Source organism: Polypterus senegalus, chromosome 11 (assembly GCF_016835505.1).
Source record: "Polypterus senegalus isolate Bchr_013 chromosome 11, ASM1683550v1, whole genome shotgun sequence".
Lineage (NCBI taxonomy): Eukaryota > Metazoa > Chordata > Cladistia > Polypteriformes > Polypteridae > Polypterus > Polypterus senegalus.
Window position 1 is genome coordinate 106,753,208 of NC_053164.1, and position 21,139 is coordinate 106,774,346.

At 38.5% G+C, this 21,139-nt stretch overlaps 1 protein-coding gene across 4 annotated transcripts in view; it reads right to left on the bottom strand.

Moving 5' to 3' along the window:
- The window catches only part of slc13a4 (solute carrier family 13 member 4), a 167,838-nt gene that overhangs the window by 55,645 nt on the left and 91,054 nt on the right, over positions 1-21,139 (bottom strand). For all 4 annotated transcript variants that reach the window (XM_039769453.1, XM_039769451.1, XM_039769454.1 and 1 more), the window contains exon 2: positions 13,230-13,358. In XM_039769453.1, the coding sequence (XP_039625387.1) occupies positions 13,230-13,358 (129 nt within the window). The remainder of the gene's footprint in view (positions 1-13,229; positions 13,359-21,139) is intronic.

Consider the following 21,139-nt stretch of genomic DNA (forward strand, 5'->3'; position numbering starts at 1 on the left):
CAGGTTAATGAATAAAATTTTCCTTTTTGTATTCCTACTGATATTTAAGTATACTTTATGGAAAAATACTGTTATTATATAAGTTATTAACACTTATTATTTTGGTAGCATTACTAATTTGAGCATGGAAAAGCTATATAAATAAAAGGTATTATTATTATTATCTATGTTTAGTAATTAAGAATGAACTGCAACACAGAGTTACTTAATGAAGAATTAATTTATTAATGCTTAGTATGTGTGTGAAAAGCAAGCAGAAATGCCTCTGTCAGTATTATTAAGCTCACACAAACTACTCCTTATGTTTCCAAAACAAAGCTTAAAATAATCAACAGATAATTTTAAATTTGTATCACATTTTAATGCTATTAACCCAGACCCCTACTGAACTAAGCCAGTTCTGAATATGACAGCTTAACTAGAAGGGGGGTGTTATGATATTATTGGCCTTAGGCCAATATCTTAATTATTTGCAATAATGTGCCTTTGTTGAAATTTACACACAAAATGTTGGGAAGTAAGCTGAAAATCTGTATAATGACACATTAAATCATGTAATCTTCATTAAATCACATATTTATATAAAAACTAAAGAGAATACTGGGATAACACATGTAAAGACAACAAAATTACAGTAACATTTTTTTCAAATAAATGATTCATATTTGTATTTGTTAGCAAATATTATAGGATATCCCAGTCCCCAGGAGAAATGGTAGGAAAAATAAGCACAATCAAACCACATTGTAACAACAATAAAGAATATTGGTGATGAAGGAAAACTTTATTACAGGGCAACACAGGAAATTAACAACTGAAAAATGAATTCCAGTTTTCAGTTGACCTCCTATATGTATGTCCTGTTTATTAATGATGCACTCAAGTAAAGGCAAATTAAACTGAAGAAAAAAGATCACCAGTGGTCCACAGTAACAAGCCCTGAAGAGGTAAGAGGTATATTATAGATGTCTAATAGGAAGTGTACTTGAAGAAATAGTTGAATGTGTAAGACTGTAAAGAAAAAAACAGGAGGGTAGTACCAGAATGTAAACAAAACTGAAATGTATAACAAGAGGACACAAGTGGCAATTGGGATGAAGCCCATCCAAAGGCATTTGCAGGTAGCAGGAGAATGCCTGTGGAAAATTTTAAACTTGTTGTGCTGTGTGTACTCGATTACACCAGAACAAGAAATGCAGGGGTGAATTGGCAGAGGATCAGCTGGGAGAACCTTACATGTCCTAAGCACTGATACATGTTGCAGGTAGAAAAAGAAATTCATGAAAACTGAAAAAGCTTTAAACAGTGCAACTAATGAGTCCTGAACTATCAAACTAGCTACCAAGCAAGCTAACCTCTGTTTGGAAGATGAGTGTGTGAGTATATCATTTTCAAGTGTGTGTGAAGAGGTCTTCCACGCAGTACCAGAAACTGATGGCATAAAACAAAATACCTGTAGGTCCCAAAAAAGACAAAAAAGAAAAATTTGAAAGGAAAGTGGAGAAGCAAGGGTGGATTCTATGAGGTGCCATGGGGATCAATGAAAGGAGGACATAGTCATGACCAAACAGGAAGACACGTACAAGAATTCAGTCTATTGAGAATTGCGGTTGAGTGCTTAAGGTTAAGTCTCATACCATCCCACAGAACTGTGGATTCAGCCACCTGACTTTTTAAAATTAAAACTGGATATAATGTTCATTTTGATGATGGGGAGATGAGACTGAAATGGACAAAGAAAGAGTTAACAGCAGTCTTTAACAGTTTCTTATATTACAGAACCTGTGATGATAGTTAGGAGATACAAATAGCAAAATATGATGCATAGATATCATTCTGTAAATATCTGAAACTATTAGCTACAGGGATTGAGGAGGGGAGGACTTGATCCAATTAATTTTGTAACCAGGCAAGTTTTGTAAAATCTTGAACAGGTCTAAAATTAGGAATTATCAGAAGGAGGGACTATATAAATAAAAAAGGACATATTCTGCATATAAAGATACAATATAGAACTATAATATGGGACTGTAACTGGGAATAATCAACATTTTCAAATTTGTAAAAGACATACCAAAGCCCATCCTATTTATGATTTGCTATAAGAATGGCCAGTTCATAAAAGAAAAGTCTTTGCCGTATCATGCAAAAGAAGTGTAGCTGGTTCGTAAGAGACATGTAACAGTGAGCACATGTTGTCAGAGGTTAGTCACAAACAAATATTAACTTGCAAATGACTCACTGTAGCTAAACATAGGTCTTGGCTAATAGTTTTAGCTCTGTGTTCATAACAGAAAGGGGTCTGATATACTGATATTGAGTAGAGTTTCTGCTTTGATTTAAAAGGAAAAAAAATGTTACCATGTTAACAGTTAAACTAGCTTCCTTATGCATATCAAAGAGGGGAAGGATTTTTTTTTTCAAAAATAAGTTTATTTACTTAGAAAGATGTCAATCCAATCGTGGTGCCTTATCATGACTAGAGTCCAAAACCTACCAAAATCAGAGGAATGAGTTCTTAGACACCTAGCAAATAATGTAGTATAGTGTAAGATAGCAGGCCTGTGGCATGTGCATTTTAAATAAATAATTAATAATAAATAAATAATGGGGCTTAGTAAGCATGGCACAGTGGCTCCAGTGGCAGATGTGGGGGCGGCCAATCCTGCATCCACATGTGCATGTGTAGGATCGACCCGTTTCTTCATTAGTGCTGGAGCCATGATTGCCGCACCTGCGTCCCACAGAGTTTCAAGAAAGGAACTGATGCTCGAGAGACAAGAAGAGAGACAAAGGGAAAAGTGACTGACAGCAGTATCAGACGCCTGAGCTGATCCAGTTTTAAAAAAAGAAGGCAGAGCGGTCAATAGCCCCACAGAACAGCGAATGATCGGTGCTCTAGGGGCAGATCTTTATCCACTGATTTACTGGAGGAGCAGGTATGATGGTGGGATCCAAAGGATGCCAGGAGAGCATGAGGAAAGATGAGAGGACAGCCAACTCTGACCAGTCTGGCTAATGCCGATGGAGGCAGCCAAGACAAGAGTTGGAAGTGAGGACCAAAGCTGCTGGTGTCTCCTGTAGCTGAGCAATGTGTTGGGTGAGCTGGGGAGACAGGAGAGAGGAAGTTGCACTAGACTCAGTGAAAAGAGAAAGAAGAGTAATAACCTGATGACTGTGTTTTATTCTGGTTTTATTTTTGGATTATTTATTGAATTTTTAATATATGGACTGTAACAGACTTTATTCAACTATTTATTTAAATCAAATTCTAGTACTAGCAATTAACGGTTATTATCTTTCTTGACCACAAGGGGGTGAGCCCTTTCTAGGGATTATAGTGAGGATTCAAGCTGAGGGATTCTGTATGAAGGATTATTTTGGAGAAAATAAAATAAATAAATAAATGTGAAAATATATGTACTGTGAAATGTAAAAATAAATAAATAAAAACCCAATAATATGCAAATAATTTTGCTGCTTTTTTCTTGTTCATTTATTTAATTATTTCTTCATTTATTAATTTTGGTGTCATCACACACTACATGAAATTCACCTGTAAATGAAACTTATTATTTTCAACAATCAAAACTGAAAGTATAGGGTATAGAGAGTACTGTTTTTTTGATTGGTGAATCATCAGTACAGCTGACATAAATCTTCGCCAGTCAAGAATTGTGTTTATAGATAGAAACCAGACTTTATATGCAGACTCTTGAAATCATGATGAATTAATGGTACATGCTTCTTACAATAATTCAGGCCACTTTACTATGTCTGACACAGTTGTGCGCAACTTTGAGCATTCACTGTTTTCCTTGCGAATCCTGTGGCTCCTAGGCATGTGCAAAGTTTCAACTGTATACCATCAAAACACAGTGCTCGCTAGAGTCCAAACTCTCAAGGCTGATGGGTGAAAATGACAGTTTTAATTTTAAACCGTATTTTATGTTGCATGCAGTTTCATTGACATAAATAAATACAGAAAATAAATATATAAAAAAAATTGTTAAAAAATAATTAGGCAGTTTGGAATTTGCAAGGTAAGAAGAGAAATATATTGTAAAGCACTGAATAAAACATTTAATAAAAGAAACAATAAAGCATTACCAAAAAGAGCCAATCAAAAGTATGCATTAAGCAAGTCAAGTCTGAAAGGATGTTGTTTGCAAAAAGGTTAATTGTTCAGAAGTGACATAATGAACTTTTACTTTGTTGCACAGTTGTACAAATGAAACTGCAGGAAGCAAAAATTGTGATCTGGCAAAGCAGAAGAAGCTAACTATGAATCAAAAACTAATAGAGCAAGGAAAGTGACATGAACATATAATCTATACAATAACTCATGATTTGCATTGATAACAAGAAAATTAGAACTGTATGTGTGAAGGGCACAAAAACCAGAAAGAATTATTCAAAATAAGTTCTGCGATAAATTTTGTGAAAAAGACTCTATATTGCGCCTGACCCGGCACAGACTGACCCAGAGGCATGTGTAAAATCCAACAGACTTTATTTTTCTTCAGCTGGAGGGCACGTTGTCCCCATACTCCCTCCAGCCACAACACAGTCCCAAAAGCACTTAGTTTGGTTAACAATCAACTCTCCACCTTGGCACCACCACTCTTCCCAGGCAAACTTGTCCTCTTCCTCCCGATTCTGGCTCCTGAGTGGTGGATGCTGGCCATTTTTATAACCCACCTGGAAGTGCTCCAGGTGCTTGATCAGCTGTTGCTAATTGCACTTCTGGGCAGGGCTGTAGAGGTGTCCAGGTTAGCTCTGGGATCCAAGCAGCACCCCCTGGTGGCCACCCCAGATCCCCAAAGGGTTGGGGAGGACTCCATCTCCCATGAAATCCTGCAGGAAACTAAGGCACCATCGTCAACCAGGGAGGCTGCCACCAAGCGTCCCGGGGGAGGTACTGAGGAGCCCATGGCTGCTCCCCTGGAACATAAGTAGAAGGGGCGCCCCGGCCGGGCATGGTACCTGGCCGCCCGCCATAATTTATAAAGAGAAAAAATACATAGGAGAGTGGTGTTCTGTCTGAAAGCAGATTTATTTCAGAACTGGTGTCAAAAACAAGCAGTAGCTGACTGTCAAGAGAATTTAAACAAATAACTGATGATAACAGGGAGGAGAAGCAATACCTCTGTAAACAGAGACTAACAACAACTTATGACCACATAGCTCTGCCTACAAGTAACAAAACCAACAACAATTTTAACCACACAGTTGTAAACCCTTAATCTGTATGCTTTGTCTAACAAGAATAGGAATGTAACACTTTTCATTGGAAGCAGAAGGGAAGGCCTCAGTTCAGAACAGAGGACATCAATAGACAGAAAATACAGTATGACTGCTGAATCAGAGCATGTCAACATGGTAATAATATTAGTCTTTGCATGCACAGATTCCCGTGTCCTAAATTCAAGTCTGTGACATTTCACAAAATAATATTAAGCTTAGCCATATTTAGTGTGAAAAAGAGACAGACAGCAGTGAGAAACAACAGGAAAAATAGAATATGGAATTATAATGGCACAGCCACTTGTAATCTCAGAAATACAAGTGCTCCGGGCCCACTCTGCTCAGGCACCCTCCCAAAACCACCCCTATATCTCTTGTGTATACCTCTCATTCCAAACTAAAATACTGATTAACCCACAAACCACTAATAGTATCAGAATCCCTATATTGTGTGAAGTGTAAACACATTCTTAAAGAATAAAAGCATACAAAGGTACCCAAAACCATTCCAACCACATCATCTGAATGTTCAGCTTCTGAATTAAATATACTGTAAACACCAAAAAAAGTTTTATAAAATTAACAAAAATGTAGCAGTTAAGCAAAGAATTAAATACAACAAGATGGAGGAAAACAATTATGACCATATCATAATGCCATAATGCCAACCCCTCACATCCCAGAACCCATCAAGCCAAAAGAGTATACATTGCAAAAGTTGTAAACTAATCAGTTGCTAAAAATGAATGCTAAAAATTGAAGCAAAATATACAGGATACTATGAACAAAGACAAGAATGAAATTACTTAAGAAGTCAAACTAACCTGAAAATAACAAATCAAATGTTCAGCTGCAAGGTGCTGGTTGAAATTATTAAGCTTTTGATATGGTTGAATGGGATTACCTATTCACAACATTACATAAATTTGAGTTCAGCCCAAACCCATGTGCATGGATCAAACTACTTTTTACTAGTCCAGAAGCCTCAGTTTAATTTAACAACATTATTTTAGACTACATCAAACTAGAATGTGGTTCTTGACAAGGATGCCCCTTATCACCTTTGGAATAGCCATTGAACCACTGTTTACTTTTGAAATGCTCCAGAGATAAATTGGACTCTCAGAGAAGAAAATATCACTATATGCAGATGACATGTTACTGTTGTGAGAGGCTGCCTGAACACCATCAGACACCAACACTTTATAAAACACACACACGCGTTTATTTAGTGTAAAGTCCACACAGCACACAGTGCTCCCTCACCAAACACCCCTATCCATGGGCTTCTCTCTTAGTGTCCGTGGGCCACCTTTCTTCCTCCTGACCCTGGAGCTTCGTCCTGCTCCAGCTCCTGATTCTAGCTCCACAACTGTAGGAAGGCGGCCCCTTTTATAGTTACCCGGACGTGCTCTAGGTGCTCGCTGACGTACTTCCGCCAGCACTTCCTGGTGTGGTGGAAGTGCTACATGAGCACCCAGAAGCACTCCAGGCGTCCCTGGAAGGTCCTTCCTCCACCTTCCCAGGTGTGGTGGAAGTGTCGATCTCCTGGGCTGAACGATGCTCGGGGCGCCCCCTGGCGGTGGCCGCAGGCCCCAATGGGCTTGAGCCTCCTTGCTCCGTCCCCGTGGTCCACTCCTTATCCAGGGCGGTTGGCCCCTCATGGCTTGGGCTATGTATAGACGGCCTCTGGTCCTTCCAGGCGTCCCACCTGGGTCTGGCCCCCAGCCTCCTGCCACACTGTATATATCTGACAGAAAATTCTGTACCAGCAGTCCTAAAACCATTACCCGATTTTCAAAAGATATATGGACTCAAAATCAATTTGGATGAAAGTGTGCTCTTTCCAGTGAATTCTTTAACTCACAATGTCGGACTGGATACTTCCCATTTATTTTAGCATATAAGTTTAAATATCTAGGGGTAAATATCACAAGCAAATATATAGTTCTTCTGCAACAAAATTTTGTTGTCTGCAGAGAAAAAATTAAACAAGACGTGAATAGATGGTCTACACTCCATCTTACATTAGCAGGGAGAATCAACATTGTTAAGATGACCATCCTTCCGAAGCTTCTCTTCCTATTTCAAAGCATCCTAATATACATTAACAAATAAGACATTAGACTCAATCATAACTTAATTCATTTGGAATTCGAAACATCCACTCATCCAAATGGTGACTCTACAATGACCTAAAGTAGAAGGGGGCATGGCACTACCTAACTAGTTCTATTACTGGGTGGCAAATATACAAGCTATAAAGATCTGGGGCCTCATGTATAATGTATAATGTTGCATACACCCATTCCCACATTCACATCACGCTGTATAAAAATTTACAAACTGCCATCTCCAAGCACCAAAGCAGTGCTACTGTTCCTGTGTGGTTTCACTTTCTTTTTTAGATTCTCATCCATGACAGGGGCTTCATCAAATACACTGAAATTAGCCACATATTGTTTATTAATTTAAGACATCTGATTGTAATCAACCTGTAACGATATAATGGTGCACAGAATGGCCAGGCTATTCCAAACATCACAACTGCTTTACTGTTGTTACTCTCAGTACAGCAGAGTATTTTAACCCACTGTATCTAAGTGTGGAATCGCAGCTCTACAGCAGCTGATCGGAAAGCTCTATGTTGGGTTGTGTCGAAAGTGCAGAGGATTATCGGGATATAGCTTCCAGCCCTAGATGATATTTATAGTACATGCTGCCTCAGGAAAGTAACAACTATCTGCATAGATTACACTGAGCCACTCATTCCACTCCATTCTGGCAAACACTTCAAAGCCTTTCCTGCATGGACCTTGAGGCTCAGAAACAGCTTCATCCTAACAGCTATAAACACAATCAATCTGTCCATCAAGTGCTCCTGGCAGAACTATTTGTACTTATAATTACAATTACCTCACTGTAAACCTACACTATAGCTGTAATATAGCACAACCTGAGCCATATTATGAACCATTTACATGTACACTATCTGCACAATATGTACATGTACTGTATATTGTATTGTGTGCTCCTGTCAATGTAAGAGAAAGTCCATTTAAGAAGCATGCAGAGATTCACACACATAGAAAACAAAGCATTTAACGTGCTACTTTAATTACAATGGGATTTCAGAAACATTACTAAATTAAAAATTGATTTTAGGATGAAGTTTACGATGTTCTACTTGAATGACAAAATAAACTATGAGATTAAAGTCAATATTTTGACCTTTTTTTCTTCACTGTGTCCAGATTTTTTTTCTTTTCTCTATACCCTAATACACTTCCTTATGACACTCATGTGCTACAACTCGACTTTGATATCTGTCCACTTCTTTTTTACTTCGGGCACTGTGCGACTTTCTGAACTTGAACTTTCAAGTGTATCTGCCACTCTGTATCATTCCTTCCTTTTGTTTTTTATACTACTGCTTAAGCCAACAAATAGTACGTTTTCCCTTGCCTCCACTGCACATTCGCTGAAATTCTTCTTTTTTTCCCGCGTGCTTTTGCCATTGTCTTTTCACAAAATGCTGAACTTAAAGGACTATTTATATTGATTTGCATATTCCAAGGGAACAAATTTTGGGAGTAGTCGGTGTGGGGCGGTAGGCATGTACATTTGTGTTACTTTTCACGCTGACTGGGATTTATGGAGCAGAAGTCTGTGGAAGTTGTCTCACACATGGTTTTGTGCATCTGAAGTTTTTTGTGCATACGCAGATTTCCACTTTTGTCCATATGCCATGTTTTAGTGTGAATTCTACACACAACATTATGCATGAGGCCCCTGGACATTGACACAAATCGATTAATTTAAACAAGCCTAGTCTGCAAGAGGAATAAATTCCCTGCTCTGTGCCCTAGTTAATGCAAATTACTGTCAAAACACTAATACTGTAATCCAATTACTCTTCATTCTTCTAGAAAATGGGACCAATGTAGGAAGCACTTAAGACAGAGAAGCTTTTATCTGTTGAACCTCTGCATAACAACAAACGTTTTCCACCCTCTCTCGACATATACACTATTTAATATCTGGAAAATGTCCGGGTCTAAAACACTTCCTATGATCAATTATACTTCAGATTCAACCTCTAATCAACACATTTGTTCTACTACTTTCAAGCTAGAAACTTTGGTAGACAAAATCTGCCAAATTTTCCTCACCTCCCACCTTGTTCTATTCCAGAAGAAATATTGATCAGTCTTGAACACTCAGATACCATCTCTACAATTTATAAAAATATTTTAAAATCATTTTAATGACCCCAAAGTACATTGGTAAAGAATCTGCTACTTAATATTTCAGAAAAGGAGTGTCCATATGCCAAAAAAGACATAAATCGTTTGCAACTAGTGCAGAATGCAGCTGCTAGAATCCTAATTAGGAAAAGAAAATCCGAACACATTTCTCCAGTTTTAATGTCACTACACTGGTTACCTGTGTCATTCAGGATTGACTTTTAAATTCTGCTTATGGTTTATAAAGCCTTAAATAATCTCGCCCCATCTTATATATCCTTATATTCCAAATCGTAACCTTAGATCCTCAAATGAGTGTCTCCTTAGAATTCCAAGAACAAAGCTTAAAAGTAGTGGTGAGGCGGCTTTCTGCTGCTATGCACCCAAAATCTGGAATAGCCTGCTAATAGGAATTCGCCAGGCTAGTACAATAGAGCACTTTAAAACACTGCTGAAAACATATTACTTTAACATGGCCTTTTTATAACTTCATTTTAACTTAATCCTGATACTCTGTATGTTTAAATCTTCATAATAACTATTCATGGTGGCTCTAAAATCCGTACTGACCCCTACTCTCTCTTCTGTTTCTTTTTCCGGTTTCTTTGTGGTGGTGGCCTGCGCCACCTCCACCTACTCAAAGCTTAATGATGCTCCAACAATGATGGATGGATTAAAAGGCAGAAGTCTACGTGACCATCATCATCAAGTCCTTCCGTGAGAACTCTAAATCCAAAGAGGACTGTTTCATTTATGTTAGGTAGAATGCCCAGAGGGGACTGGGCAGTCTAATGGTCTGGAATCCCTACAGATTTTATTTTTTTCTCCAGCCATCTGGAGTTTTTTTGTTTTTTCTGTCCCCCCTGGCCATTGGATCTTACTCTTATTCTATGTTAATTAATGTTGACTTATTTTGTTTTCTTATTGTGTCTTTTATTTTTCTATTCTTTATTATGTAAAGCACTTTGATCTACTGTTTGTATGAAAATGTGCTATATAAATAAATGTTGTTGTTGTTGTTGTTGTTGAGTGGAAGGCAGCCATGTACAGAATATACTCCAGCTAATGAATCAGCACTGAAGCAATCATTCAACTTAAAATCTTTTATCGAGCACATTTACCTTGTTTAAAATTGTCCAAAATGTTTCCAGGACAAGATTCAGGACTGAATGTTGCAGTTCTAAGTGTGCAACAAATTAACACACTTTGGACAAAAATCTTTGCATACCTATCAGACAGCCTCAATGTCAAAATCACTCTGAACCCATTCACAGCTGTGTTTGGTGCACTCCGAGATGGGCTTAAAGTGGAGAAGGAAGAAGAAATTGCCTTTACTACAATACTAGCACATACATAGACTTATCTTTGTCAACTGGAAATTGAGAGCTCCACCACTTTTAAGTCAGTGGGTAACTGATGTTCTATACTGCTTGAAATTGAAAAAATTCAATTCTCACTTAGAGGATCTGTGAAAAACTTTTTAAAACATGGCAGGATCTAATCAATAACATTTTAGAATAAACTTACACTACGGGGAAAAGGGTACTCTTCCTTTCTTGTTTCCTTTTATAGAGTAGCTCTGGATTCTTGTTCTTTCTCTTGGGTGGGGGTTGAATTTTGCTTTGTTTATTTGCTTTGTTAAGTTTGATTTAATTGTATTGAATGCTATCTGCTTCTAATTAAAATTAAAATCAATAAAAAAAGAATCTGTGAATGCAGTCTATCTAACTCACCAAGTGTTCCAAATTTTCTTGAAGGCACACCCCTTGGACCTCCTGCATTGTCACACTAAGAGGTCATTGCTGAAGTCACTGAGTATGCTCTGACCAATGTTTTTTAATGCCAAGGCATTTGGAAATGGGACAGCCACATCTGCCGTGCTCTGAAATCTGGGAAAGAACCCAACACTCCCAGTGTTCTGGTGGTGGGGCTAATACATCACTCATGACTACTAGTGTAAGATAGAGTACATTTCTTTAAAATATATTTGGCTACAGCTAGGAGTATAGTAAAGAAGTCACTGAGAAGTTTGTGACTACTTTTAACTTACTAATGTTAAAGAATAAGTTGGAAAGTCTTGTTCAATGTAGCACACTATGTGAGTAATGTTACTAACGAACCAAGGTAAAAAACACAGCAGCATGGGATAGATTGAGACATATGAGACAGGTATGGAAGTGCATTAGGATTAAGTGACTTCTTATCATTACCCAAACCCAAAACTTTAGCTGAGTAGAACACTGCATAAAATTGCCATTTGGAGTTGCATAGTTAATAGCTAATAAGATTGTCTTTAGGCTTGAGGCTGCTATGACAGATAGCACTAGGGAAGTAAAAAAGTATCTTTGAATGTCAGGAAGCAAGATGGGATGCACCTCAAAAAAGCACATAACTGTGACATATGAGGAGAGGTCATTTTCTTTTGGCCTAATTTTAAAGCCTCTGTTATAAGTTTATGTGTCAATTGCCTGAATTAGTGTACTGCTTGTACAGTAAGAAAGGGGCAGACAGAGAAAACAGAGGAAAGGATCAGGAAGAAACAATACAAAGCAACATACATAAACAAAGCAGAGTCGTAACTGGTGGATCAATCAGAGAGAACAGCTAAGCTCAATACGCAAACCGAAAGACAAAATCCAGGAACACGCAAGTATGAAAACCAAAGAGACTTTTAAAGCAAGAGAGATTCGTTGTAGTTTTGTTTATAAAGTCAAACAATCACATTTCCCGAAGAGGGGGTTTAAATAGTATTGTGAACAATGACGTCATGAAGGTGCAACCTACAGGGCTTGACCCCAGCAACCCATGCACATGTCTCAGGATTCTGATCACAAAATGACACTGGCCATCAGAAATCAAGATGACACCATTTTAAAAATAATAAATAACTAATAAATTAAACTATTAAAATACTTAATGTAGGCACAACATATAAGTAAAAATAGCACACACCAACAGCATCAGATTCAGGGAAAAATGAATAAATGTATGTTTACTCATGAAAGTTAGATGGAAGAATCACAAAGGTAAGGCTTATTAAATGGAAAAGGTATTAATATCAAGAAGAGAGATTACCATGTGGGAGTGTTTGATATGTCCTCTAGTTGTCCATGAGAAGCATGCAATACAGACCATAGCATTTATCAATTTAAATTTAATAATTTAGTAATTTTATCATAAAATACAACATTTTTTAAAATATTATTTTCATTAACTGAACTCACCTTGTCGCTACAATGTAGGTGCTAAAAAAAAAATCGGGAGTGGTCTCCCCTAGAATTTCTCGTATACTCAGATATAGGGATGGATATTTGAGGAGTAAACTGCAAGTCAATGATTATATTTTTATATTATGTACATTAAAGAACCATCAACAACTCAAATCAAATTAATAATATATTGAAAAATTATTATAAATGTAAAGTTGAATAAATTGGACTCTGCAGCTGCATGAATAAAAGGTAAAGTGCCACTTCCAGTTAATGGAAATAACCCAAAAGTTGATAGAAATCTACATTTTGTGCCTAATACTTGTATGCAAATAAAGTTATCGCTTTTACACACACACACACACAGACACACAAACATAATTTCAAAAATGGTACTTTTTGGAGGAATGTCTATAACGTTGAGATTCATCAAAATCTTGAAATGGAATTTTTGGATGATTACAGTACTCTCCCTATACTTCATACACGAGAAAGTTAAAAAGATGGAGAGAGAAGGTTTACTTACCTCACTAGACCTGAGGACTCCAAAGAGTGGATAAAGAAACGCTGGCACTAAAGCTGCCACACCCAATGGTACGGCTTCTGATACCCAGTAGATAGCAGTAACTATAAGAACATATGCACATGAGGCTTCCTGCAACAAAGAAAGAAATGTGAAAGCATATAAAAAACAATAATGAATTGTATTTCTAATTTCAGACAATTTCTTAAAATAAAAATGGAAAAGTCAAAGAAATGGTATGTTATCACACTATAAAATTATATTTACTGTAAAAAAATCTATTCTTTTTTGTCCTGTCATGTTGGATGTTGGTCAGATGTGCACATTCCCTGGTCATGTAACAATACTAATAATGCTAATCTTACTATTACTATTTTATTTCATATATCACATTCTACTGTGAATAGCATGTTTGAGCTCGGGTCCGAACACCATCAGACTAACACCAGCACTTTACACAAAACACACATTTATTATTAAAAATAAGTCCCACACAGCACACAGTGCTCCCAGAACCAATCACCCTCCTCATGGGCTTCTCTCTCAGTCTACGTGGGCCGCCTTTCCTCTCCTCACAGGAGGTTCGTCCTACTCCCGCTCCTGACTCTAGCTCCCTGATTGGAGTGAGGCGGCCCCTTTTATCCCCACTTGGATGTGCTCCAAGTGCCTGATGATGCTCTTCCGGCAGCACTTCCTGGTGTGACGGAAGTGCTGCCTTTGCACCGGGAAGAATTCCGGGCATCCCTGGAAGGTCCTTCCTCCACCCTCCCAGGTGTGGCAGATATGTTGATCTCCCAGGCTCCACGACGCTCGGGGCGCCCCCTGGCGGTGGCCAGGGGCTCCATTGGTCTTGAGCCTCCTTGCTTCTTCCCCATGGTCCCCTCAAAATCAAGGGCAGTTGCCCCCTCGTGGCCCGGGGGACGTATAGACCAATTTCCAGTCCTTCCAAGCGTCCCGGCTGGGTCTGAACCCCAGCCTCCTGTGACACATGATATAGACAACTTAGGCAATTTTGGAAGTAGAAATACCTGAAAAGACAGTTGGTTTATGGAACAGATAAGCTATAAAACAGTCATTCTGAAGGTAAAATACTTCCAGACTTGGATTAATATCTAAGACAAGTCTTCACGTTGTCTCTGTGACGTGAGTTTTTCTCAGGGTATTCTGGTTTTTCGCCTACATCCCTAAGCAATGATGTTAGTTTTATTGGAGAATTTTAATTGATCCAGTGAGTATGGAAGTGCCTTGAGATGGACCTTTGGCACATCCACAATTGATTCCAGCCTCTTTAAAACTACTGAGACAGGTTCTATCCACATTTCACCCCCTTATTATTGTTAGTAGTTTTGGAAATTTAGATGACATTACACAATATAGGTATATCCTTTGAATTACTATACTAGGTAAATTTTTTTGTAGTCATAATTTACAGGTTCATACAATGCTCATCATTTACAATTTGTAAAACCTCACTGGAACTTGAATGAAAAACTGCCCTATGTCTTGATAGTCTTTGTTATTTCCAATGCGCTATGTTTTTTCTGAAACTGAATGCTGTATCTCTTTTCATTCTAAAATGATTATGTTTTACTTCATTTTATGCATAATCCTACAGCCCTTTCAGAATTACAACCTGAATTTTACAAAAATTACAATTAACCCCATATGTTCTGCATGTAATATTTTGAAGAATATAAGTTCAATATATCAATACATCACACAAGATCTTTATCATAATACAGACACATGAACACAGCAACAATCACATAGGTTTTTACATATTACAAAAGGATCTTAATTTTAATTTCCTTGGCACAACACTGCACTCATCTCTCACTATGGGACACTTCACACATTTATATGATCATTTTCATCTTTCTTCTTGCCAACTTTGCTGCTCAAGATGGGTGATAAGAATGTTAAGAACAGCTGTATCAAAAGCTGCACTTAAATCTAAATTCAACAAGGCAGCAGTATCCCCAGAGTCACATTAATAACAGATAGACCGGAGCCCTTAAAAGTGCTGACTTTGTGCTGTGGTGTGCCTTAAAACCATGCTGAAATATTTCAAAATGCTATTTTCATTCAAAAAAGGTTGCAGATCTAGAAAGACAACATTCTCCAGAATTTTAGAAAGAAAGGCTGAAGTTGGAAAAGTCTGTAAAATCCAGAATTTATTTTCTATTAAAGGCTGCATCATGGGATCCATAAAATAACCTGGACTACACCAGTCTCAAGACAACTAAATATCTAGCATACAAGCTGCAGGTTTAAGATAACTAATTACTTCTGCCAAAAAGGGAGAGATACAGGCTCAAACCAATGAAAAACAGCTGAACATGTAGGAAGAATGGAAGGGTGATCAACAGAGGATGTAATGTGGGATCTAATGTCAGTAATTTCTTTAACAAAAAATCTGAGAAATATTGTAGTAGAGAAAAATTTCTATGTACAGTATGCGGCAAAAACACTGTGCGGGGTTGTGTCTCCAAATCTGATGGCATCTTCACCCTTGTGCCCAGCACGGACACATTAACTATAAACTAGGCTTTAGACTGACGTCTACTGCACCTTCTATTCCAACTATCACCTTGGTCATTCCTGAATCTACCTTGAACCTTTGTGTTTCTAAACTACCTTTCAATGCAATATCTTCTCTTTCAATTCTGATTCACTTTTGTCCTCAATAAGTGGCCACTACAATACAAGTGCTCCCTATAAAATTCCTTCATACACTTATTTGGTCACCACCTCCATCTTTAACATGAAAAGTAATGAACTCCAAATGGGTCCCTGGTGCAGCCCCACTGCAGACAATAACCCACACCTGAGTTTCCCAGTGCCCACCTCACCATTTCTCGTTGCACTCTGTTCAATTACAACCACTACAAATGCTTAATGAAGCTTCTTTATTATCGTCATATGGCTTTCCTGCAGTTGATCAACAACGAAGATTCAATCTGTTGTTGTTTTCCCAGCCATAAAACCAAACTGCATTTCCATTTCACTTGATGTTTCATTCTTTTCTCTAACAATCTCAGATTCAATGATAAGAAAAAGTGTTGGAATTCCAAACATTGTGTGTTAAAATATTGGAAGTCTAGTCCTGGTCTAGTCTTACAGTAACATCAGTCTCAAACACATTTAGCATGATTCACATGGCAAGCAGTACAACTTGATCAATCTATCTTTGAAGAAGAAAGAAAACTTAGAGAAAATATATATGGAGACTGGGAATCAAAGCAAACTACACAGACAGAAAACATAATGGAAATTGAACTCAGGACCTTTGTATTATGACTCTAGGCTACATTGTTAATAACTGTGCCACCCTTGAGTAATATACAGATAATAATATTAAAAGATATATTTTTTTAAGTTGTTCTAATATGGCCATAGACAGTCAAATGTCAACCAGATAACACAGAAACATAAATTTACCATACAGAATTTCTTTCAACTGCTTTTGTCATATACACTGCTCACAAAAATTAAAGGAACACTTTAAAGAAACACATTAGATACATCAGATCTCAATATGAAGTTGGATATCTATACAAATAATGACAGGGCAATGTCTTAGGAACAAAAGGATGCCAAGTCTTTTAATGGAAATAAAAGTTTTCTGCCTACAGAGGGCTCAATTGTGTAGACACCCTAAAATCAGAGTGAAATGAAGATGTGGCAGGCTAGTCCATTTTTTCAAAAACTTAATTTCTGCTACTCAAAATGCTTTTCAGTATCTTATGTGGCCCCCACGAGCTTGTATGCATGCTTGACAACGTCGGGGCATGCTCCTAATGAGATGACGGATGGTGTCTTGTGGCATTTCCTCCCAGATCTGTATGAGGGCATCCCTGAGCTGTTGTACAGTCTGAGGAGCAACCTGGCAGCGCCTAATGGACCGAAACATAATGTCCCACAGATGTTCTATTGGGTTTAAGTCAGGGGATCGTGAAGGCCATTCAATTGTTTCAATTCCTTCATCCTCCAGGTACTGCCTGCATACTCTTGCCACATGAGGCCGGGCATTGTCGTGCATTAGGAGGAAACCAGGACCTACTGCACCAGCGTAGGGTCTGACAATGGGTCCAAGGATTTCATCCTGATACCTAATGGCAGTCAAGATGCCGTTGTCTAGCCTGTAGAGGTCTGTGAGTCCCTCCATGGATATGCCTCCAAGATCATCACTGACCCACCACCAAACCAGTCATGCTAAACGATGTTACAGGCAGCATAATATTCTCCACGGCTTCTCCTGACCCTTTCACGTCTTTCACATATACTCAGGGTGAACCTGCTCTCATCTGTGAAAAGCACAGGACGCCAGTGGTGGACCTGCCAATTCTGGTATTCTACTGCAAATGCCAATTGAGCTCCCCGGTGCTGTGTAGTGAGCACAGGGCACAGTAGACATTTGGGCCCTCAGGCAACCCTCATGAAGTCTGTTTCTGATTGTTTGGTCAGATACATTCACACCAGTGGCCTACTGGAGGTCATTTTGTAGGGCTCTGGCAGTGCTCATCCTGTTCCTCCTTGCCCAAAGGAGCAGATACTGGTCCTGCTGATGGGTTATGGACCTTCTATGCTACTGCTTGTCTCCTAGAATCTCCTCCATGCCCTTGAGACTGTGCAGGGAGACACAGCAAAGCTTCTGGCAATGACACGTATTGATGTGCCATCCTGGAGATGTTGGACTACCTGTGCAACCTCTGTAGGGTCCAGGTATCGCCTCATGCTACCAGTAGTGACACTGACTGTAGCCAAATGCAAAACTAGTGAAGAAACAGTCAGAAAAGATGAGGAGGGAAAAATGTCAGTGGCCTTTACCTGTTAAACCATTCCTGTTTTGGGGGTCATCTCATTGTTGCCCCTCTAGTGCATCTGTTGTTTAATTTCATTAACACCACAGCAGCTGAAACTGATTAACAACCCCCTATGCTACTTAACTGACCAGATTAATATCCCATGAGTTTAACTGACTTTATGCTATACTCTGATTAAAAAGTGTTCCTTTAATTCTTTTGAGCAGTATACTACTTGGAATCTGATTATTCACTTAAATTATTTCTGGCCATTTACAAGAAGCTAACTGATTGTTAACAAAAACAACAACATGTGAGTGAGAAAAATCACAAATTATGGCTGTTTTTTAAAATTTACTTGGGGTGGAAAGGGATGCAACATGTTCTGTACCTAGGTAAAAATATTAAACATTGCATTTCACTCAATCAAAAGCGACATTTAGATAGATAGATAGATAGATAGATAGATAGATAGATAGATAGATAGATAGATAGATAGATAGATAGATACTTTATTGATCCCAAGGGGTAAGGGCTCATCCAGTTGTAATTTCACCTCAACCTGAGGTTTGGCACTGTTACCTTATGTTTCTCCTTCTTTTGTTCTTACAGATCAGATAACCGCCAGTCCCCATGAAACCACTTTAGGGTTGTTGTCTCCTGGCTCGCCCCTTTCATTCTGGCTTCTTTGTAAAGGGCACCGCTGCCATCTTTGCCTCAGTCAACAATCTGACTCCACTCTGAATAGACCTTCAAACCTTTAGTCTGTTGTCCTTGATTTAGTCTTCAAATATATGGGGTGCCCCAAATCTTTCTGCCTGTCCTTTGTTTTTATTACATAAGTCTATTTGAAAAAATATTCATGTTTCCTATACACTTGGGTTTACTTACATTAAGTGTCTGACTGATTTCAGGTGAAGTGTCACTCCACCTCAATCTGCATGATTTGCTATTGCTCTTAATGATATAACAATTTCCAGCAGAGACTCTGCTTATCAGTCTCATTGAGAATTTCAAGATGTGTTCTGACAACTTCAAAATCCTGAGCAAAGTGTGTTTATTTCTCTGAAACCCTTTAGCTGCCACCAGCATATGATCAGCAGAGGATAGATAGATAGATAGATAGATAGATAGATAGATAGATAGATAGATAGATAGATAGATAGATAGATAGATACTTTATTAATCCCAAGGGGAAATTCACATAATCCAGCAGCAGTATACTGATACAAAAAAAACAATATTAAATTAAATAGTAATAAAAATGCATGTAAAAGCAGACAATAACTTTAAGTAATGTTAGCATTTACTTCCCTGGGTGGAATTGAAGAGTCGCATAGTGTGGGAGAGGAACGATCTCTTTAGTCTGTCAGTGGAGGCAAGACAGTGACAAAAGTCTGTCACTGAAGCTACTCCTCTGCCTGGAGATGACACTGTTCAGTGGATGCAGTGGATTATTCATGATTGACAGGAGTTTGCTTAATGCCCGTCGCTCTGCCACAGATGTTAAACTGTCCAACTTTACTCCTGCAATAGAGCCTGCCTTCTTAACAAGTTTGTCCAGGCGTGAGGCGTCTTTCATCTTTATGCTGCCTCTCCAGCACACCACCGCGTAGAAGAGGGCACTCGCCACAACCGTCTGGTAGAACATCTGCAGCATCTGATTGCAGATGTTGAAGGACGCCAACCTTCTAAGAAAGTATAGTCGGCTCTGACCTTTCTTACACAGAGCATCAGTATTGGCAGTCCAGTCCAATTTGTCATCTAGCTGCACTCCCAGATATTTATGGGTCTGCACCCTCTGCACACAGTCACCTCTGATGATCACAGGGTCCATGAGGGGCCTGGGCCTCCTAAAATCCACCACCAGCTCCTTGGTCTTGCTGGTGTTAAGGTGTAAGTGGTTTGAGTTGCACCATTTAACAAAGTCTTTCATTAGCTTCCTGTACTCCTCCTCCTGCCCACTCCTGATGCAGCCCACAATAGCAGTGTCATCAGCGAACTTTTGCACGTGGCAGGACTCCGAGTCATATTGATGAGGCATCATTCCACCAAGAGATCATTCAGTTAAAATTTAACAATGTGAAAAAAGCCAAATTTAGGTAGAAGTAACCGTTCATACAGCAGTATACTACTTGCAATCGAACTGTGACTTATTGTATATTTTGATTATGTTTGAATCTACCTACATCTGTGAGTTGGGATTTTTAGCAATGAATCTTGTTAAGAATCAGAAGCATAACATAGTCACAGACAAGCATCTCAACTAGATCTTTGCACCTTGCTCTTTCCTCCAGCAGACTCACAATGGACCTGGAATGCCACTAACAAAATATAAATGTAACTGTTATTATATTTTGAGCTGTAACTTATGTTAATTGTTTACTCCTTTCTCACAATATATATTAATAAACTCAAATTTCACGTTTGAATATTTGGAACAATAAAGTAGACCAACAGAAAGATAATGTACTTCTGTTACAAAATAATTACAATTAGTCACTATACACTCCAGCCCCTGGCCCCTAATCTATCTATACAGTATATATAAAAGTCAATGTGTGTATGTATGTTCCAGCATCATGTCCGAACGGCTGGTGCGATTTTCATGAAACTTGGTACACATGTTCCTCATTGGTTGACTAAAAATACTTTAGGGTGAAATCAGCCGTAACCCACCCCCTTCTAGGTAGAGTGGGGGGTGATCTTGCTGTCTTGTATGTATGTTATAATTCAGTTGAACGACCACCAGAGGGCGAACTGGTAGTGACTGCCGGCATTCTTTTCAAATTAAATAGAGTTGGCCGGTTCCCAGCGTCAACTAGATGATAACATACATATAAGACTGCAAGACAAGGACATCAGCGAGTCTTTATTTCTTAATTTATTTTTAACGTTGTGTTTTTTAATTGTGTTTTTCTCAAGCATTTAAAAAAATATGAGGGCGAACTGGAGGTGACTGCCAGCATTCTTTATGTTTGAGCACAACTACGCCCCTGTTGCTTTTCAAATTAAATACAGTTGGCCAGTTCCGAGCATCAACTGGATGATAACATACACACAACAATAGTGAGTCTTTATCCATCCATCCATTATCCAACCCACTAT